At 41.5% G+C, this 21,486-nt stretch overlaps 1 protein-coding gene across 2 annotated transcripts in view; it reads right to left on the reverse strand.

The window, feature by feature from the left end:
- Positions 1-21,486, reverse strand: part of PIAS4 (protein inhibitor of activated STAT 4) — a 232,317-nt gene that overhangs the window by 38,522 nt on the left and 172,309 nt on the right. For both annotated transcript variants that reach the window (XM_069767935.1, XM_069767939.1), the window contains exons 7-9: positions 19,692-19,797; positions 18,184-18,257; positions 17,088-17,248 (exon numbers count right to left, since the gene is read on the reverse strand). In XM_069767935.1, coding sequence (XP_069624036.1) covers positions 17,088-17,248; positions 18,184-18,257; positions 19,692-19,797 — 341 coding nt within the window. The remainder of the gene's footprint in view (positions 1-17,087; positions 17,249-18,183; positions 18,258-19,691; positions 19,798-21,486) is intronic.

The following is a 21,486-nucleotide window of genomic DNA, read 5'->3' on the forward strand; positions in this document are numbered from 1 at the left end:
TTAAATGCTCAGCGTAGAGCGCAGGATAAATGAACTCATACAACTGACCACTGTGAAACTTCGGGTCAGCTAATATAAGAGGGCACTAAATGCAAGATACCACTATTAGTTCTTAAGGCTGGTTTTCTCAGGGAAAATGAGTCAACAGTTCACACTTCAATTTGATCTATAAAATCTGGGATAGGGGCAATGACATTCTCGGTATCCAGGGATTCACAAACTATTCCTTTCTGTGGCACAATTCGAAACTAAGGTAAATAGCTAAACTAGAGGGCTTCGGTGAATGTGAACGCAGAGGGATTTTGCGTTTGATCCAAAAAATACGTGACGGATCAATCCAAAGTTTTGAACAGATTCGCTCAGGGTTTAGCATTCCATACAGTCTTCTATCAGTATTTACAGCTTCATCATGCCTTCCAGACACAAATTAAGACTACTAAGGTAAATATCACTAAATCTTCGATTTAATCACTACAGCATCTAATATGAAGGGCCTTATTTCCTCCATTTACAGGATTTTATTACCCTTATATCTAGATAAGCATCCCATGTTGGTCAGATCAAAGTGTGAAGAGCATATTGGACCCATATCTGAAGAACAGTGGAATGAAATACTAGAAACAACACCTATACTCTCTTTTTCTGAGTCCCAGAGAATGTCCCAAATTTCCCTTATCCACAGGGTATATAAGACACCTAATATATTGTTTTAAAATTGGGTCTCGGACTGAAGACCCATGTCCGAGATGCAGTATGAATGGGGCCCACCTGATGCATATGCTATAGGTATGTGTTAATATAGGCCACTACTGGGTGGGAGTGACCTCCCTGATTAACCACTTTCTGAAATCCGACGTACTATCCCGTCCATGTGGGCTGGGCCTGTATGACCATGGACAGGATAGTACATCGAAGCCAATCGGCCATGCACAAGGGTGATGTGCAGCTGATCGGGGCCGAGTGCCAGCTGATTCTCACAGCTGACACCAGGCACTAAGTGCCAGGAGTGGTCACGGACTGCTCACGGGACCTTAACCCCCGAAACACTGTGATCAAACAAGATCGCAGCGTTCCGGTGGCATAGAAAAGCATCGCGCAGCGAGTGGGCTCAATTCGTGTTTCCCTCAACGAGATGTGATGTGGTGTACATGGAGACCCCCAGATCCAAGATGGCCGCGGGGTCCTTCCAGGTCCTGCAGGGAGGTGGCTTCTCAGTGCCTGCTAAGAGCAGGCACCAGCAAGCCTCCTTCACTGCCTGTCAGATTGCTGATCTGACACAGTGCTGTGCAAAGTGTCAGATCAGCGATCTGACTTTATATAGTGATGTCCCACCCTGGGACAATATAAAAAAGTTTAAAAAAAATCTGCTTTATCCGTCGCAGCTACAGCCACAAAATTTTGCAGTCACACGTCTGGACCCTGAGAGCGTCATAGGCTACGTTGTGAGGTGAAATTTTAACCCCGCGCTTTCCAATTAACCAAAAAATTTTGCCCCTATCTACATAATGGGGAAAAAAGTGAAAGGAAAAGTGTTGGAGGCGTCGCAGCTACAGCCACAAAATTTTGCACAGTCACACGTCTGGATCGTGCGAGCGTCATAGGCTATGTTGTGAGGTGAAATTTTAACTCTGCGCTTTCCAATTCACCAAACTATTTTTCCCCTATCTACATAATGGGGAAAAGTGAAAGGAAAAGTGTTGGAGGCAAATTGACAGCTGCCAGATATGAACAAGGGGGACTTAAAGAATGAGAGCGATGGCGAAAAAGAGTATATACCGATCAGTTGCTAAGGTGGGGCCCCAACATGAGATACTCACCACACATGGGGATATGAACACACACACAAAATGCGCCACACACTACCACGTGCTTGAACACATATACCACCCTCAGCACACATTTCACCACACATACACCAACCTCGCCACATAAAAGTCGAAACACAAAAGTCGCCGCTCAAAACTCGCCACGCGCAAAACTCGCCACATGCAAAAACTAGGCTCACGCAAAACTCGCCACAAGTGCAAAACTCACCTCATGGAAAACTCGCCACATGCAAAACTTGCACATGCGGAAGAATTGCCACATGCACAAAATTTGCAACACATGCAAAAGTTGCCTCACACAAAACTTGCACATACTCAAAAGGCACCAGACATAAAACTCACCACGCACAAAACTCGCCATGCGCAAAACTTGCTGCACACAACTTGCTACACTAACCTGTTACATGCAACTCGACACACAAAAAGTTGCTACACGCATGTTGCCACACAAAACTCATCTCACAAAAGTCGCTACATGCATGTCGCCACACACAACTCAACACACACAACTTGACAAACGAAACTCGCCCTAAAACACACACAAGTCTGGTATTAGCCTTTAAAAATAAAAATCTGATTAATAAGCAGACAAACTACAAGAGCAACAAATGTACCATATAGGAAATACAGCAGCTGTCAGTCACATAACCTGTCTATTATGTGTATGTGTGAGCTAATATATACTGCCAGGGGGAGGGCTTCCTGTTGGCTGGGGATTTATCAGGCTGCCAATTTATCTTACAAATACTGAGGTAAAAATACTGAGCAAATAACGTGTTAACGAGGTCTAATACAGGAGATCACACAGGTATATACCATATACAGTGGAGATGACACACAGATATATACTATATACAGGAGAGATAACACACAGGTATATACTATATAGAGGAGGAGATGACATACAGGTACATACTATATACAGGAGGAGATGACATACAGGTATATACTAAATACAGGAGGAGATGACACACAGTATATACTCAAAATGCACCACACCTAATACCCGCAACGCGCAAAACTCGCCATGCGCAAAACTTGCTGCACACAACTTGCTACACTAACCTGTCACATGTAACTCGACACACAAAAAGTTGCTACACGCATGTTGCTACACAAAACTCATCTCACAAAAGTCGCTACATGCATATCGCCACATGCAACTCAACACACACAACTTGACAAACGAAACTCGCCCTAAAACACACACAAGTCTGGTATTATCCTTCAAAAATAAAAATCTGATTAATAAGCAGACAAACTACAACAATTGCACCATATAGGAAATACGGCAGCTGTCAGTCACATGACCTGTCTATTATGTGTATGTGTGAGCTAATATATACTGCCAGGGGGAGGGCTTCCTGTTGGCTGGGGATTTATCAGGCTGCCAATTTAGCTTACAAATACTGAGGTAAAAATACTGAGCAAATAACGTGTGAACGAGGTCTAATACAGGAGGAGATGACACACAGGTATATACTATATACAGGGGAGATGACACACAGGTATATACTATATACAGGAGAGATGACAGGTATATACTATATAGAGGAGGAGATGACATATAGGTACATATATATACAGGAGGAGATGACATACAGGTATATACTATATACAGGAGGAGATGACATACAGGTATATGCTATATATAGAAGATGACATGCAGGTATATACTATATGCAGGAGGAGATGACACTCATATACTATATACAGGGGAGATGACACACAGGTATATACTATATACAGGAGGCGATGACATACAGGTATATGCTATATATAGAAGATGACATGCAGGTATATACTATATGCAGGAGGAGATGACACTCAGATATATACTATATACAGGGGAGATGACACACAGGTATATACTATATACAGGAGGAGATGACATACAGGTATATACTATATATAGAAGGAGATGACATTCAGGTATATACTATATATAGGGGAGATGACACACAGCAGGTATATACTATATACAGGGGAGATGACATACAGGTATATACTATATACAGGAGATGACATACAGATGTATACTATATATAAGGGAGATGACAAACATGTATATACTGAGGTGATGAGGTGAAAATGAGAGGTGTGAGGTGAAAATGAAAAGGTGTGAGTGCAAAATGAGAGGAGTGAGGAAAAATAGTGGAGTGATCAGAAAATGACAGATGTGAGGTTGAAATGACAAGTGTTAGGGGGGAATGAGAGGAGTGAGGGAGAAAATGAGAGGTGTGAGGGAGAAAATGAGAGATGTGAGGGGGAAAATGAAAGATGTGATTGAGAGGCGTGATGGGAAAATAAGAGAAGTGAGGTGCTATAACTAACCACAGATATTTACTATGCCCAGGCAACGCCGGGCTCTTCAGCTAGTATATATATATATACTGTGTAAAAATATATATTTTTTAAAATGCCTAAATAAATTTTAAAAAAAAATATTGTTTCAATAAATTTATTTATGTAAATAAAAAAGCAAGTACACATTTAGCATTGTCGCGTCCGTAACAAACCGACCTATGAAACTGTCCCACTAGTTAACCCCTTCAGTGGACACCATTAAAAAAAAGGGGGGGCAAAAAACAATGCTTTATCATACCGCCGAACAAAAAGTGGAATAACACGTGATCAAAAAGACGGATATAAAAAAAACTTTGTACCGCTGAAAACTTCATCTTGTCCTGCAAAAAAATGAGCCGTGTACAGCGAAAAAATAAAAAAGTTCTATCTCTCAGAATAAAGTGATGCAAAAACACCAAGGTTACTTACGGTAGCCAGTTTTTCCAGAACCCATGACAGCACACCTGAGGGGATCCGCACGGTCAGGACACGAACTCTACTGAAAATAAAAGGGCGGTACCTCTCCCTCACTTCAGTTGGTTTACAGAGCATGAGAGGCCCCCCTGGTTAGTACACATGGCACAACTATCACCACAGTATATCAACTAAAACACCCAAACTATAGTGCACACCAAAGGAGTGATAAGGGGGGGAAATATACAGGTGCTGTCATCAGTTCCGGAAAAGCTGGCTGCCGGTAAGTAACCTTGGTGTTTTCCCTTCTCCCATGACAGCATACCTGATAGACTTTTGTAGAATTAAACACCTTAGGGATGGACCACCACTTGCAGCACCCTACCAAAGGTTAGCAGGTTTTCCACTGCCCACAGTTCTTTCACATTCGAACCGTGACTCCTTTCTAGCAAGGACCAGGTTCCTTGTACTGAGTGGGATCTCAGGTGTGCTCCGCAACCTGTACCACTTGCGTCGGTTGTGATAATGTCCTCGACTGTTTTTTTGCCACAGGACCCCCGATGTCAGATGCTCCTTTACAGTCCACCAGATTAGGGAATCTCTTACGCCCAAGGAAAGATATAGTTTTCCTTCTAAATGTCCTTTCAATGATTTCTGTGCCAACAGAACTTCCCACTACAGCTGTCTGTGCCCACCCTACAGCTGGTATATATGATGTTAAAGAGCCTAGAAGGGATACTGCATTCCTCAGTGTCATTGCTGGCTGTTGTAGTGCTGTACGAGCTAAGCCCCTTATCTTGATTAATTAATTATCTCTAATTATACTTACCTACTATCGGCGCGGTCCCTGCTTTTTCCAGCGCTGCAGATTCTTCCTGTATTGAGCGGTCACATGGTACCGCTCATTACAGTCATGACTATGCGGCTCCACCTCCCATAGAGGTGGAGCCGCATAGTCATGACTGTAATGATCGGTAACTGTGACCGCTCAATACAGGAAGAAGATGCAGCAGTGGACCGCGCCGGGAGTAGGTAAGTATACGGGGAGGGGAGCGCTGCGCGATATTTACCTGCTCCTCGTTCCGATGCGGCTCCGTCTCCAGCGTCCTCTGGCAGTGACGCTCAGGTCAGAGGGCGCGGTGACATAGTCAGTGCGCGCCCTCTGCTGAGCTTCAGTGCTGGAGACGGAGCCGCACGAGGAGCAGGTAAATATTGAAAGCGCCGGCGTCCTGAGCGAAGAGAGGTGAGTATGTGATTTTTTTTTTATTTCAGCAGCATTATAAATGGCACAGCTTTATATGGAGCATCTATGGGGCCATAATGAACGGTGCAGAGCATTATACATGGGGCACAGCTTTATATGGAGCATCTATGGGGCCATAATGAACGGTGCAGAGCATTATATGTGGCACAGCTTTATGTGGAGCATCTATGGGGCCATAATGAACGGTGCAGAGCATTCTATATGGCACAGCTTTATATGGAGCATCCATGGGGCCATAATGAACGGTGCAGAGCATTATATGTGGCACAGCTTTATATGGAGCATCTATGGGGCCATAATGAACGGTGCAGAGCATTATATGTGGCACAGCTTTATATGGAGCATCTATGGGGCAATAATCAACGGTGCAGAGCATTATATGTGGCACAGCTTTATATGGAGCATCTATGGGGCAATAATGAACGGTATGGAGCATCCATTTTTATTTTTGAAATTCACCGGTAGCTGCTGCATTTCCTACCCTAGGCTTATCCTCGAGTCAATAAGTTTTCCCAGTTTTTTGTGGCAAAATTAGGGGTGTCGGCTTATACTCGAGTATATACGGTATTTACCCAGGCAGGGAGGAAGAGAGAGAGAGCCTTCCTGCTACCTCTGTTCTGATGTCATTGGGGAGATTTTTTTATTTTATCTTTTATTACGTAGAGGGCCCTTTGAACATGTAGCCTGACCCTCTTTTTTCTTTAAAGTCCCAATTTTTCCCTTCTCCTGGGGGACAAATTATTAAATCTTCTCCGCCGAAATGAGCTTTTTGGACTCTCCAGGAAAACGGGGAAAGCATTTCTTTTTATTCCCTGCTTGCTCCAAAATTTCTTCCAATTTTTTACCAAAAAGGAATTGACCATCACACGAGATGGAACACAATCTGTATTTGGACGGTAAATCCCCCGGACACCCTTTAAGCCTCAGGGCTCATCTTGCCGCAGTGGACAAGCCTGCCGCTCTGGCTGTTAATCTTGCACAATCCGGTGAAGAATCTGCTAAGAAAGCTGCTGCTCAATGCACTAAGGTCATGTTTGCTAGGATATCGTCTATTGGCACTATACCCCTCAGCTGATCTTCTATCTGCTGTAGCCAGATCATGAAAGCATGGGCAGTATATGTCCCAGCTATTGCTGGTTTTAATCCCCTGCTGTCGCTTCCCAGATGTGTCTTAAAAAGCCATCTGCCTTTTTATCAAGCGGGTCCTGGGTCCTCTAATGGTAGGGATAATTTTTTTAAGACCTAGCCACGGCACCATCAATTTTAGGGATTTTTTCCCAAGCTTCGGAGTCTTTCTCCTCAAATGGGTACCTCCTCTTTGATGAAGGTTAAGTACCCGACCCCTCTGGCTTTTTCCATTCCTTATCAACTAATGTCTTTATTTTCGCATTAGAAGAAATAAAAAAATTAAGTTCAGTCCAAGGAGCGCTGAAAGCAGGACTCTGAGACCAGGTTTGGTGTTAACCACAACGCGTTTCCACCTGATGAAGACGGCATGTCCGTCGAAACGCATTATGGTTAACTCCAAACCTGTTGTCAAGAGTTCTGCTTTCAGCGCTCCTTGGACTGAACTTTCTTTTTTTTTTATTTCTTCTTGTTACATCCTCCACCGGAGGTGTTTGGCTGAAGCTGTGGGGACTCTGCACTACTCCCTCCCTGGGTCTACCTTATAGCGCTCCTAATCGAACCGCCTACCATTTATTTTATTTTCGCATTGACAGGGAATGTGCGTTTCCCCTTTTCCTCCAAACATAACATCCTCTAATGACCTATGTGTTTTTTCCTCCTTAAGGCAGATTTGTAGACCTGACTGCTTTGACCAGTCTATCTACATCCTCCATTGGAAAACATGGTCGGTCCACTATATCACTGTCCTAGGAGGATTCTGAGGACTGGGGAGAGCAGGCGGCGGTAGAGGGATATAGGGATTTTTCCCAAACTTCCTGCCCTAGAGAGGCCTCTGAATCAGTAGCCACCTTGCGGTTTTTTTTTCCAGCTTTTTTTTAAGGCTGCCTTTAAGGAGCCTTTTACTTCCGCTTGTATTATAGCCCTAAGGCTAGTGGCGAAATCAGGGGTCTCTTCCCGTATGGTCTTATTGATACAGTCAGCACAGAGATCTTTCTGCCACTGAACTGCCAGCGGGTTTTTGCAAAGGGCACATTCTCTGTTCTTTGTTTTACAGCTAGACTTCTTTGACCTCTAGTGATCAAGCAGAAAAATGGACCCAGTTACCATAAGGGTGACTGTGGAGAAACGAGGTCAGTGGGTGCTCTCGTCCGCTGGCCCGGCAGTCTTTAGCAAGACTGTAAGGACCAGGGCTCATACCCCTGAACGCCCGCTCTATCTCCCGGTGGGCAATACACTACACAGACAACACAGGGTTAAGGTAAAACAGTGTGGCAATACTTTTTTGAACCACAACACACAATAGCAAACAGAACAATCTCAGCAATTACCCCAAGATGGTGCACATTACAGGGCCTCACCCTTCCGCTGAGTCGCCAAGATAGATGTTATGTCAGAGCCCCCAGGGTCGCTACTCTATCTGTGGTATGCACGCAGAGAGGAGGCAACGACAAGGGTAGGGAGATATCCTAGAGCAGTCCTGTGTTCTTCAGCCGGGTCCGACAGACCCTCGGCTAAAATCCTGAAGAGATTCCGGTTGGTAGCTGTTACTTCAGCTCTAATGATGTGATCTCAGAGGCTTTTTATACCCAAGGCAGGTAAGCTATTTTTCTAGCAGAAATTTCCTGACAAAAACTGGACATTCCTGCCAGAAATCCGCATGCGTTTCTTTCGCGGTTTTTTTTTGCGTTTTTGGTGTTTTTTGTGCGGTTTTTCCCAAATGCATAGAATAGCGGGAAAAACGCAGAAAATCCGCAAAATTAATGAACATGCTGCTCTTTTTTTTTTTTTTTACCGCAAAGCGTTTTTTTTTTGCGGAAAAAAATGCATCATATGCACAAAAATTTTAGAATGCATTCTAAATGAGAGGATGCATATGTCTGCAGTTTGTAATGCATTTTTATTGCGAAAAAAAAAACCGCGAAAAACCTGATCGTGTGCACATACCCTTTGAATTACCCAGTGTCCTTCAGTCCAACATCAAGATACGGTAAACAATGGTGATGTGATCATGTAGTACTACTAGACCATTCAATCTATTTACACAGTCTTTCGCTCTCTGTTCCACCCAAAAGAAATTCATGAATTGCTGGTTTTTGGTCATTCTGCCTCCCAAAAATCATAATAAAAAGCAATCAAAAAATGTCACGTGCCCAAAAATGGTACCAACAAAAACGTCAACTTGTCCCACAAAAAACAAGACCTCACATGACTGAGGGCAAAGTATCGAAAAATTATAGCTTTCAAAATGTGGTGATGCAAAAACTATTTTTTGCAATAAAAAGTCTTAGCGTGTGACAGCTGCCAAACATAAAAACCCGCTATAAATAGTAAATCAAACCCCCTTTTATCACCCCTTTTAGAAAAAAAAAAAAAAAAAAAAATGTATTTATTTCCATTTTCCCGTTAGGGCTGGGGGCTACATTTACGGTTGGGATTAGGGATAGGTTTGGGATTAGGGGTGTGGTTAGGGTTTTGGTTGGGATTAGGGTTGGAGTTAGAATTGGGGGGTTTCCACTGTTTAGGCACATCGGGGGCTCTCCAAACGCGACATGGCATCCGATCTCAATTCCAGCCAATTCTGCGTTGAAAAGTCAAATGGTGCTCCTTCCCTTCTGAGCTCTGCCATGCGCCCAAACAGTGGTTTACTCCCACATGCGGGGTATCAGCATACTCCGGACAAATTGCAAGACAACTTTTGGGGTCCAATTTCTCCTGTTACCCTTGGGAGAATTAATAATTGGGGGCGAAAAGATCATTTTTGTGAAAAAAAAATATGATTTTTTATTTTTACAGTTCTACATTATATACTTCTGTGAAGCGCTTAGGGGTTCAAAGTGCTCACCACACATCTATATAAGGTCCTTAGGAGGTCTACTTTCCAAAATGGTGTCACTTGCGGGGGGTTTCCACTGTTCGGCACATGAGGAGCTCTCCAAACGCGACATGGCGTCCAATCTCAATTCCAGCCAATTTTGCATTGAAAAATCAAACAACGCTCCTTCCCTTCCAAGCTCTGCCATGCACCCAAATAGTGGTTTACCCCCACCTATGGGGTATCAGCGTACTGAGGACAAATTGCACAACTTTTGCCGTCCAATTTCTCCTCTTACCTATGGGAAAATAAACAAATTGGATTTGAAGTAATTTTTTTGTGAGAAAAAGTTAAATTTTAATTTTTTGTAAACTTTCCCAAAAATCCTGTGAAGCACATGAAGGGTTAATAAACTTCTTGAATGTGGTTCTACGCACCTTGAGGGGTGCAGTTTTTAGACTGGTGTAACTTTTGGGCATTTTCTATCATATTGACCCCTCAAAGTGACTTCAAATGTTATGTGGTCCCTAAAAAAAATGATGTTGTAAAAATGAGAAATCGCTGGTCAACTTTTAACCCTTATAACTCCCTAACAAAAAAAAAATTTGGTTCCAAAATTGCGCTGATGTAAAGTAGATATGTGGGATCTGTTAATTTTTAAGTATTTAGTGTGGCATATCTGTGAGATTTAAGGGCATAAAAATTTAAAGTTAGAAAATTGCAAAATTTTCTCCAAATTTCTTCTTACGATGATGTCCTCTTCTTGTCTTCACGCTGCGGCTCCGGCGTACTTTGTCTGCCCTGTTGAGGGCAGAGCAAAGTACTGCAGTGCGCAGGCGCCGGGAAAGATCAGAGAGGCCCGGCGCCAATTATTAACATTGCAATATACTACATGGCTGGGCAATATACTACGTGGCTCTGTGCTGTATACTACGTCGCTGTGCAATATACTACGTGGCTTTGTGCTGTATACTACATAACTGGGCAATATGCTACGTGGCTGGGCAACATACTACGTGGCTGGGCAATATACTACGTGGCTGGGCAATATACTATGTAGCTGGGCAATATACTACATGGCTGGGCAATATACTACGTGGCTTTGTGCTGTATACTACATAACTGGGCAATATGCTACGTGGCTGGGCAATATACTACGTGGCTGGGCAGTATAGTACGTGACTGGGCAGTATACTACATGGATAGGCAATATACTACGTGGCTGGGCAATATACTACGTGGACATGCATATTCTAGAATACCCCATGCGTTAGAATCGGGCCACCATCGTGTGTGTGTGTGTGTGTGTGTGTGTGTGTGTGTGGATGTGTGTGTGTGTGGATGTGTGTGTGTGTGTGTGTGTGTGTGTGTGTGTGTGTGTGGTGTGTGTGGTGTGTGTGTGTGTGTGTGTGTGTGGTGTGTGTGTGTGGTGTGTGTGTGTGTGTGTGGTGTGCGTGTGTGTATTGATGACATTTTGGGGAATTTTGCTGCATATGAGCATAATAAAAAAAAACAGATTAGTCAATACTGGAGTACGGATATTCTCTACAGTACACCGGTATTCCGCATGGCCATGACAAGGAAACGTTTTAAAGGGATCCATAAATTTTTGCATTATAATGATAATGCTCAGTGTCCTTCCCGAGACGATCCTAACTTTGATCGTCTATATAAAATTCGGCCAGTGGTTGAACGCTTCAGCAGAAAATTTGCTGAGGCGTACACACCCCAGAGGGACATCGCTATTGATTAATCTCTCGTTCACTTCAAAAGGAGGCTAAAATTCAGCTGTACAAACTGTGTGAGAGTACCCCAGGGTACACCCACAGATTTAGGGTCTACGAGGGGAAGGACACCCAAATTAACCCCCCTGAATGCACTTTTACCCTTGTGAAAATAAAAAAAATCATTGCTGAAAAATAATTCTTGTGGAAAAAAATGTGATTTTACGTTCTAAACTACTGTGAAGCACCTGGCAGTTCAAAGTGCTCACCACACAGCTAGTTAAGTTCCTTGCAGGGTCTAGTTTTCAAAATGGGGTCACTTGTGAGGGGTTTCCACTGTTTAGGCACTTCAGGGGCTCTGCAAACACAACATGATGCCTGCAGACCATTCCATCAAAATCTGCAATCCAAAACGTCACTCCTTCCATTCCAAGCCCTGCCGTGTGCCCAAACAGTGGTTTTCCCCCACATATGGGGTATCGGCGTACTCAGGAGAAATTGCACAACAACTTTTGTGGTCCACTTTCTCCTTTTACACTTGTTAAATTAAAAAAATCGTTGCTGAAAAATCATTTTGTGGAAAAAATGTGATTTTTTTTTTCACGGCTCTACGTTCTAAACTACTGTGAAGCACCTGGGAGATCAAAGTGCTCACCACATGGCTAGATAAGTTCCTTGAAGGGTCTAGTTTTCAAAATGGGGTCATTTGTGGGGGTTTTCCAATGTTTAGGCACATCAGGGGCTCTTCAAACGCGACATGGCATCAGCTATCAATTCCAACCAAATTTGCGTTCAAAAAGTCAAAAGGTGCTCCTTCCCTTCCGAGACCTGCCGTGCGCCCAAACAGTGGTTTTCCCCCCACATATGGGGTATCGATGTACACAGGAGAAATTGCACAACAACGTTTGGGGTCCATTTTCTCCTTTTACAATTTTGAAAATAAAAAAATTGTTGCAGAAAGATAATTTTAGTGACTAAAAAGTTAAATATTCATTTATTCCTGCCACGTTTCTTTAGCTGCTGTGAAGCACCTGAAGGGTTAATAAACTTCTTGAATGCGGTTTTGATCAGCTTGAGGGGTGCAGTTTTTAGACTGGTGTCACTTTTGGGTATTTTCTTTCATATTGACCTCTCAAAGTGACTTCAAATGTGAGGTGGTCCCTAAAAAAAATGGTTTTGTATAATTTGTTGAAAAAATTAGAAATCGCTGGTCAACTTTTAACCCTTATAACTTTCTAATGAAAAAAAAAATGTTGGTTCCAAAATTGTGCTGATGTAAAGTAGACATGTGGGAAATATTATTTATTAACTATTTTGTGTGATATGACTCTCTGATTTAAAGGGCATAAAAATTAAGTTTAAACATTTTCAAAATTTTAGCCAAATTTCCATTCTTTTCACTAATAAACGCAAGTCATATCAAATAAATTTTACCACCATAATGAAGTACAATATGTCACGAGAAAACTGTCAGAATCATCAGGATCCGTTGAAGCGTTCCAGAGTTATTACCTCATAAAGTGACAGTGGTCAGAATTGTAAAAATTGGCAGGGTCAGAACGGTGAAAACAGGCTGGGTTTTGAAGGGGTTAATGCTTCCACTCAACCCACAAAAAAAGGCCCACTCAGGTCCAACACGTATTAACAAACATACTGGGTTGTCCATGTTACTGGTAGCACAAAGGCTTTGGAAAAGTGACATGGCTCTCACCGAAAAATCCAGCAAAATCTGCACTTACAAATCCAAATTCCCAGCTCCCTTCTGAACTCCACACTGTAGCTAAACCGCAGGTTGCATCAACGTGCTTGCCATTAACCCCTTCACAACATGCGCCGTACTAGTACTGCGCATGCCGTGAATCCCCCTTTGATGTGGGCTCCGGCGGTGAGCCCGCATCAAAGTCGCGACATGTCAGCTGTTCTGTACAGCTGACATGTGCGCGCAATAGCGGCGGGTGAAATCGCTATTCACCCGCCGCTATTAACCTGTTAAATGCCGCTGTCAAACACAGACAGCGGCATTCAACTACCGCATCCGGCCGGGCGGCCGGATATGACGTCATCGCCGACCCCCGTCACATGATCGGGGGTCGGCGATGCATCAGGAAAGTAACCATAGAGGTCCTTGAGACCTCTATTGTTACTGATGCAGGCCTGCTGTGAGCGCCCCCCTGTGGTCGGCGCTCACAGCACACCTGCATTTCAGCTACATAGCAGCGATCTGATGATCGCTGCTTTGTAGCAGAGCCGATCAGGTTATGCCAGCTTCTAGCCTCCCATGGAGGCTATTGAAGCATGGCACAAGTAAAAAAAAATGTTTTTAAAAATATGAAAAAAATATAAAAAATATAAAAGTTTAAATCACCCCCCTTTCGCCCCATCCTAAATAAAACAATAAAAAAAAAAAATCAAACATACACATATTTGGTATCGCCGTGTTCAGAATCGCCCGATCAATTAAAAAAAGCATTAACCTGATCGCTAAACGGCATAGCGAGAAAAAAAATCCGAAACGCCAGAATTACGTTTTTTTGGTCACTGCGACATTGCATTAAAATGCAATAACGGGGCGATCAAAAGAACGTATCTGCGCAAAAATGCTATCATTAAAAACATCAGCTCGGCACGCAAAAAATAAGCCCTCAACCGACCCAGCTCACGAAAAATGGAGACCCTACGGGTATCGGAAAATGGCACTTTTTTTTTTTTTTTTTTAAGCAACGTTTGGAATTTTTTTCTCCACTTGGATAAAAAATAACCTAGTCATGTTAGGTTAGACACCTAACATGACTAGGTTATTTTTTATCCAAGTGGAGAAACTCGTAATGACCTAGAGAATCATAATGGCAGGTCAGTTTTAGCATTTAGTGAACCTAGCAAAAAAGCCAATCAAGTGTGGGATTGCACTTTTTTTGCAATTTCACCGCACTTGGAATTTTTTTCCCGTTTTCTAGTAAAAGAGTAAAAGACATGGTAAAACCAATGGTGTCGTTCAAAAGTACAACTTGTCCCGCAAAAAATAAGCCCTCACATGACCATATTGACAGAAAAATAAAAAAGTTATGGCTCAGGGAAGGAGGGAAGTGAAAAACGAAAACGCAAAAATTTAAAAGGGCCGCGACTTGAAGGGGTTAATGTAGCAAGAGCCAACTAAGTTTATGGGTAAGTGGCTCCAGAAGCACAAGCTGGGCATAATGCATTGGGTATTACAATAGCATATTTGCAATTTTCACTCTACAACTTCAATAGCGTTTGTTTCTGGATATCACCATGAGTGAAAATCGTTGATACAACCATTGATTAATTTCCAGAGGGGTGTAAATGCCAAGAACGGGTAACTTGTAGGGGGGTTTCTGCTGTTCTGCAATTTAGAGGCTCTGCAAATGGAGTCTGCAAACTATTCTAGAAAAATCTCCACTGCGAAAATCCAATAGCGCTCCTTCCCTTCCGAGTCCTGCCATGTAGCCAAACAGTACTGTAAAAGCCAAGTTCAGGAGAAATTGTGAAATAAATTATGGGGGTTTTGAACTAAAACAGTATTCTAATGAGAAAAACGTCATTTTTCTTCACTGTTCAATTGTATACCAGTGTTGACAATTTTCTCACTGCACACCTCAATTAATTAATTATGTTGATTGTGAAATAAGTTCTCTTGAGGGGGGTTCTGCTGTCGTGGAACCTCTAGGATATTAACATATAGCATAGTCAGGAGAAATAATTGTATAACAAATTATGTGGTCTATTTTTTCCCAGTAGCTCTTTAAATAATTATAAACTTGGGGCTAATGAATGATGCTACAGCGCAGAGCCTGCATGGTGAATGTAAAAAAAAATTTTTTAAATAATATATACAGTATCTAAAAGAGGGGGCAGGTCAGTGAGGGATCATTTGTCCCGTCATAAGCCATACAGATGAATCTGTAAGTAGAGCACCAAAAAAAAAACCCTCCCCCCACACACAGAGGCCGCCCCGAAGCACGAGAATCTAACTCAAAACTGAAAATAAAGACTAAAGAACCACAAGACTGATTTGTATCACCCCAGGTATCATTTTAATCAGTATAACGGCACCGACCTGACACTGTTTATAGCTTATTGTGCACAATCCTGCAAACAGGTTCCCGTTAAATAAAAAAAGAACCTATATACGTTTGGCACCTACGAACTCTTGATGACCTGGAGAATCATAATGGCAGGTCAGTTATTGCATTTGGTGAACAAGATTAAAAAAAAAATCTGGAATTGCACTTTTTTTTCCAATTTCACAGCACTTGGAATTTTTTTCCCATTTTCTAGTACATTGTATAGTAAAACCAATGGTGTTGTTCAAAAGTACAACTCGTGCTGCAAAAAACAAGCCGTCACATGTCCATATTGATGAAAAGTAAAATAGTTATGGGTCTGGGAAGATTGTGAGCAAAAAACAAACCCAAAAATGGAAAATGGCCCTGGCGTGAAGTTGTTAACCCCTTTACCACCTTCGACGTATAGGTACATCTAAGGTTGGCTCTCCCTGTTTACTGCGGGCTCCAGCGCTGAGCCCATAACCTTTCTGGCACATGTCAGCTGAATTCATGCAAGATCTTTGAATTTTCATTGGCTGCAAAACGGTTAAACGTTGAAAATAGTTTACAAACCTAACTGGATATAACACCATCACCCCTATTGCATATTAATCCAATGAGGTAGAGAGTTTTTTTCAAAATATCAATATTTTATTTATACAAAAAGATAAAATTGTTTTATACAAGATCAGAGTACCACAAACCAAACAGGTTAAGGCAATTATAGCCAGGTCTGTTGACAAATAACATTTACACCATAACACACAAATGTGCAAGCTGCCATGACGGATACCAAATACATCCTAATTGTATAATATCTGTTCATGCAAAAAGTTGCTGTATATAAGATTCTAAATTATACCACGGTATCTGGTCCTCTAAGCAGAAAGCAAGTAGAGACTGACTAGGGCCATCTCATATATAGGGCGCTAAATTATCCTGAATAGTCATTAGGGCTGGTATAACGTATACTAAAGATCGGCAAGTGCCATATAGAACAATCCTACCAGGAGCAAAAGATAATATGTATATTTAACACTGAATCTGGGAGACCCATGTCAGAAGTAACTTACTTAAAGTTCGGAGCCTGGTATCCCCTGGTATCGCCTGGGGCGACAGGTGGGGATACCAGGCTCCGAACTTTAAGTAAGTTACTTCTGACATGGGTCTCCCAGATTCAGGGTTAAATATACATATTATCTTTTGCTCCTGGTCGGATTGTTCTATATGGCACTTGCCGATCTTTAGTATACGTTATACCAGCCCTAATGACTATCCAGGATAATTTAGCGCCCTATATATGAGATGGCCCTAGTCAGTATAAATTTTTGTATAAATAAAATATTGATATTTTGAAAAAAACTCTCTACCTCATTGGATTAATATGCAATAGGGGTGATGGTGTTATAGTTAATCTAGACGTGTATTACTAAATATTGGATCCTGTGGTGTTTAACTAACTGGATATAACAATAATATTTAGTGGCAGAAGAAAAATGGACATCTCACCCATCAATTATAAGCTGATCATACTGAGCTGGTTTGTCGCATACAGGGCATGTCCACGTAGGTTTCTTTTCATTCATTTGTAAGTAAAAGACCGCATCAAAGCACTGGAGGTGGGCACAAGTCTCCGCTCGACATGGTACTGTTAGGCGCATTTTAACAAGCTGCAAAACAGAAATTCATTAGTATCTACAGCGTGGAGTAAAGATACTGTGTGAAAAGTGTTACACTTCTACACGACTTTACTGTGTTTGTGAAGCCAAACATGATCTTTAGTGTATTACATGGCCAGGCCCTTATTTGTTAAATAAAAAAAAAAAAAGTTACCGGATTTTCTGTTGTATAAGACGACTGGGCGTATAAGAAGACCCCCAACTTTTCCATGTAAAATATGGAGTTTGGGATATACTCGCCGTATAAGACGGGGGTCATCTTATACACCCAATCATCTTATACAGCGTGTGCGGTGCGTATGGTTCCCAGGGTCTGGAGGAGAGGAGACTCTCCTTCAGGCCCCGGGATCCTTATTCTTGAAAAAAAAAAAAAAAAAAGAATAAAAATAACAAATATGGATATACTTACCCTCCGACGGCCCCCGGCTCTCAGCGGTGCAAGCGGCAGCCTCCGTTTTTAAGAATGCATTGAGCGAAGGACCTGCGATGACGTCGCGGTTGCGTGACCGTGATGTCATCTAAGGTCCTTCGCTCAATGCATCCTTAGGAAAGGAGGCCGCCGCTTGCACCGCTGAGTCGGGGGCCGTCGGAGGGCAAGTATATCCCATATTTTTTATTATTTTTTTTTTTTACATGAATATGAATATGAATCTCCTCTCCTCCAGACCCTGGGAACCATCCAGGACCACTCCCTGCACACGCCGTACCCGGCGTGTAAGAAGACCCCTGACTTTTGAGATTATTTTCAGGGGTTAAAAAGTCGTCTTATACGCCGGAAAATACAGTATTTCAGAAAAAAGTGGGTTTTGGTGTCGCTTTTTGTCACACACCTATGTAAAAAGCCATTGCGGTTATTGCAGCTCAACCCCATCACTACAGTGATGCATATAAATAACTCATGACTGTCACAGCTTTTATTGTCTTACCGGACAAATAAGTGATACTCTGACGCCAGTGGTAGCAATCTCACTGTCTGGGTCTAGACGCAGTTTTTCCCTTACTACATTTATTGAGGAAAAGAAAAAAAACGGATTTAAAATTTTTTGTTATAACAAACAGTCTTTTCGCTTAGCATCATGAGCAAAACATAGGTGGCACACTGAAATTTCAGGAAAAATGAATTAAAACAACAAACACACCAGAAACAAAAAAGGAACAGCACAACTTCAGGTGCAGGGCCTCAAGCAACCAGTCCAGCGATTGCACCAAGTTTACAGACACTCAAAAAAGAGGCAGCACTCCATAGTTTAAGTGAAAAATGTGGAAGGTTTAATCGACCCACATAGCCGGGCGACGTTTCAGCTCCATCTGAGCCTTTATCAAGCCTTATGGGCTTCCACATTTTTCACTTAAACTATGGAGTGCTGCCTCTTTTTTGTGTGACATATATATATATATATATATATATATATATATATATATATATATATATTTATTAAATAATAAAAATGTTAATATTCAATAGTAAACACACATATCTAATAAATAGCCACGGTGTTCTGAAAGAGAAAGTGAAAGACCACTAAGGTAGGAAACCAACCAAAAAAAACAAAAACATGAATTGTCAAGGAATACCAAGCAGGAAATAGATAATAAAGTGCCTTTATTAGGTAAAAGTGGCAAAAGTATTAAATATAAAGAAATGTATGCGTATCAGGACAAAAATTGTATCATTAAAATTACATACATATAAAAAAACAGATAGAAAGTGGAAGACCCAATTGCTCAATATTAAGATTTTAGAAATATAAAATTCCTCAAGTGTGCAATATAAAACAAAGAAACCAATTAATTAGAAAAAAATGAAAAATGTGTCACAATTAATAAGCACTAAAAGTGCTTGTGCTGTAATAAAACCAACCAATGTGATTAATATGTAAGTTGATCAAATAACAATTGAAATAGAGAGCCACAATCAAAGTGCAAAAGGGAGGGCACGAGGAATACAATATAATGTAACATACCTTTAAGGGTCGCTACGTCCCATTACTGCGCAGCCCGACGCGCGTTTCGACAAAACTTCCTTTGTCTGACAGGTAACATTAATCACATTGGTTTGGTTTTATTACAGCACAAGCACTTTTAGTGACTTAATTGTGACACATTTATCATTTTTTTTCTAATTACTGGTAATTGGTTTCTTTCTTTTATATTGCACACTTGAGGTATATTATATATATAAAATCTTAATATTGGGCAATTTGGTCTGCCGCTTTCTGTTTTTTATATGTAAGTAATTTTAATGATACAATTTTTGCCCTGATATGCGCACACTTTTTTATTTAATACTTTTGCCACTTTTACCTAATAAAGGCACTTCATTATCCATTTCCTGATTGGTATTCCTTGACAATTCATGTTTTCAGTTGGTTCATTTCAGGAAAAAGCAGCTGAACTTCTGATTTGGACTATTTGTCTTCAGACTAAATCTTACCAAGGGTCCTGCACAATTCTGGATGCTTCACTCCAATAGTTTTTAAACGTTGCAAAAGTTCTGAAGAGGTTCTCTGTCTTACCAAATACAAGCCCACAGAATAACTCTGTTCAAGAAAGCAAAAATAAGTAGGTGATTGTTGTAAAGTATCAACATGACAAGAGACATTTGTTGCTTCTTACTGAAAGTAAATAAAAACTGCTGCTAACATGACAGTTCCAGAAACTAGAGTCTATGTTATACAGACTGGCATCATGATTACTGTATTTATAGGAGCTGTGATGGATCTTTTATCTGATGCGACCAGTTATGAGCCATTTGTTGGATTCTTTATTTCCTTATAAAAGATCTGGTCCCATAGAGACCCTGCCCTTTTTCTTTTTTGCGTTTTCGTTACCCTTCTTCCCAGAGCCATAACTTTTACTTTTCCGTCAATATTGACGTGTGAGGGTTTGTTTTTTTTGCGGGATGAGTTTTACTGTTGAACGCCACCATTGGTTTTACTATGTCATGTACTAGAAAATGGGAAATGTTTTTTGTTTGGCTTTTTTTGCTAGGTTCACTAAATTCTAAAGCTGACCTGCCATTAAGATTCTCCAGGTCATAGACACCAAACATGTCTAGGTTATTTTTTATCTAAGTGATTAAAAAAAAATTCCAAACTTTGTTAAAAAATTGCGCCATTTTACGAGACCCCTAGAGTCTGCATTTCTCGTGATCTCGGGTTGGTGAGGGGCATATTTTTTGCGTGCCAAGCTGACATTTTTAATGATACTATTTTGGTGCAGATATGTTCTTTTGATCGCCCGTTATTGCAATTTAATGCAATGTCGCGGCGACCAAAAAAAGGTAATTCTGGCGGTTTTAATTTTTTTTCTCACGCCCTTTAGCGATTATGTTAATTTTTTATTGATAGATCGGGCAATTCTGAAAGTGGCGATACAAAATATGTGTAGGCTTGATTTTTTTTTTATGGTTTTATTTTGAATGAGGCAAAAGGGGGGTGATTTGAACTTTTATATTTTTTTTCATATTTTTTAAAACATTTTTCTTTTTTCACTTTTACCATGCTTCAATAGCCTCCATGGGAGGCTAGAAGCTGGCACAACTTGATCGGCTCTGCTACATAGGAGCGATGCTCAGATCGCTCCTATGTAGTAGAACTGCTGCATTGCTATGAGCGCCGACCACAGGGTGGCGCTCATAGCAATCTAGCATCAACAACCATAGAGGTCTTCAGGAGACGTCTGGTTGTTAGGCCAAAGCATCGGTGACCCCAGATCATGTGACGGGGATCAGCGATGCGCTCATTTCTTGCCCGATGTCCAGAAGCACTTGTTAAATGCCGCTCTCAGAGTTTGACAGAGGCATTTAACTAGGTAATAGCGGCGGGTGAATCGCAATTCCACCCGCCGCTATTGCGGACACATGTCAGCTGTACAAAACAGCTGACATGTTCCGGCTTTGATGTGGGCTCAGTGCCGAAGCCCACATCAAAGGAAGAGATGCGACCTCCGGAGTACTAGTATGGCGGAGGTCGTGAAGGGGTTAAAAATTGCAGCATGCTACTCTATTTTGAGCATCAGGAATATTAAGTTGTAGTAAAAATAGTTATAGAGCACAAAAACTATTGCTCGGCACAGCATTTTTCTCATCTCCAATACAGTAGGCCATGTCAGCACAGCATTACAGTGGTAAATATACTGGTACAATTTGGTTATTACAGGGTATATGCTCATTTTGTTTTTTTAGGTTTTATCTGCGAAATGGCCAGTGTAAATGTGCTTCTACATGT

This window comes from Ranitomeya imitator, chromosome 1 (genome assembly GCF_032444005.1).
Source record: "Ranitomeya imitator isolate aRanImi1 chromosome 1, aRanImi1.pri, whole genome shotgun sequence".
Lineage (NCBI taxonomy): Eukaryota > Metazoa > Chordata > Amphibia > Anura > Dendrobatidae > Ranitomeya > Ranitomeya imitator.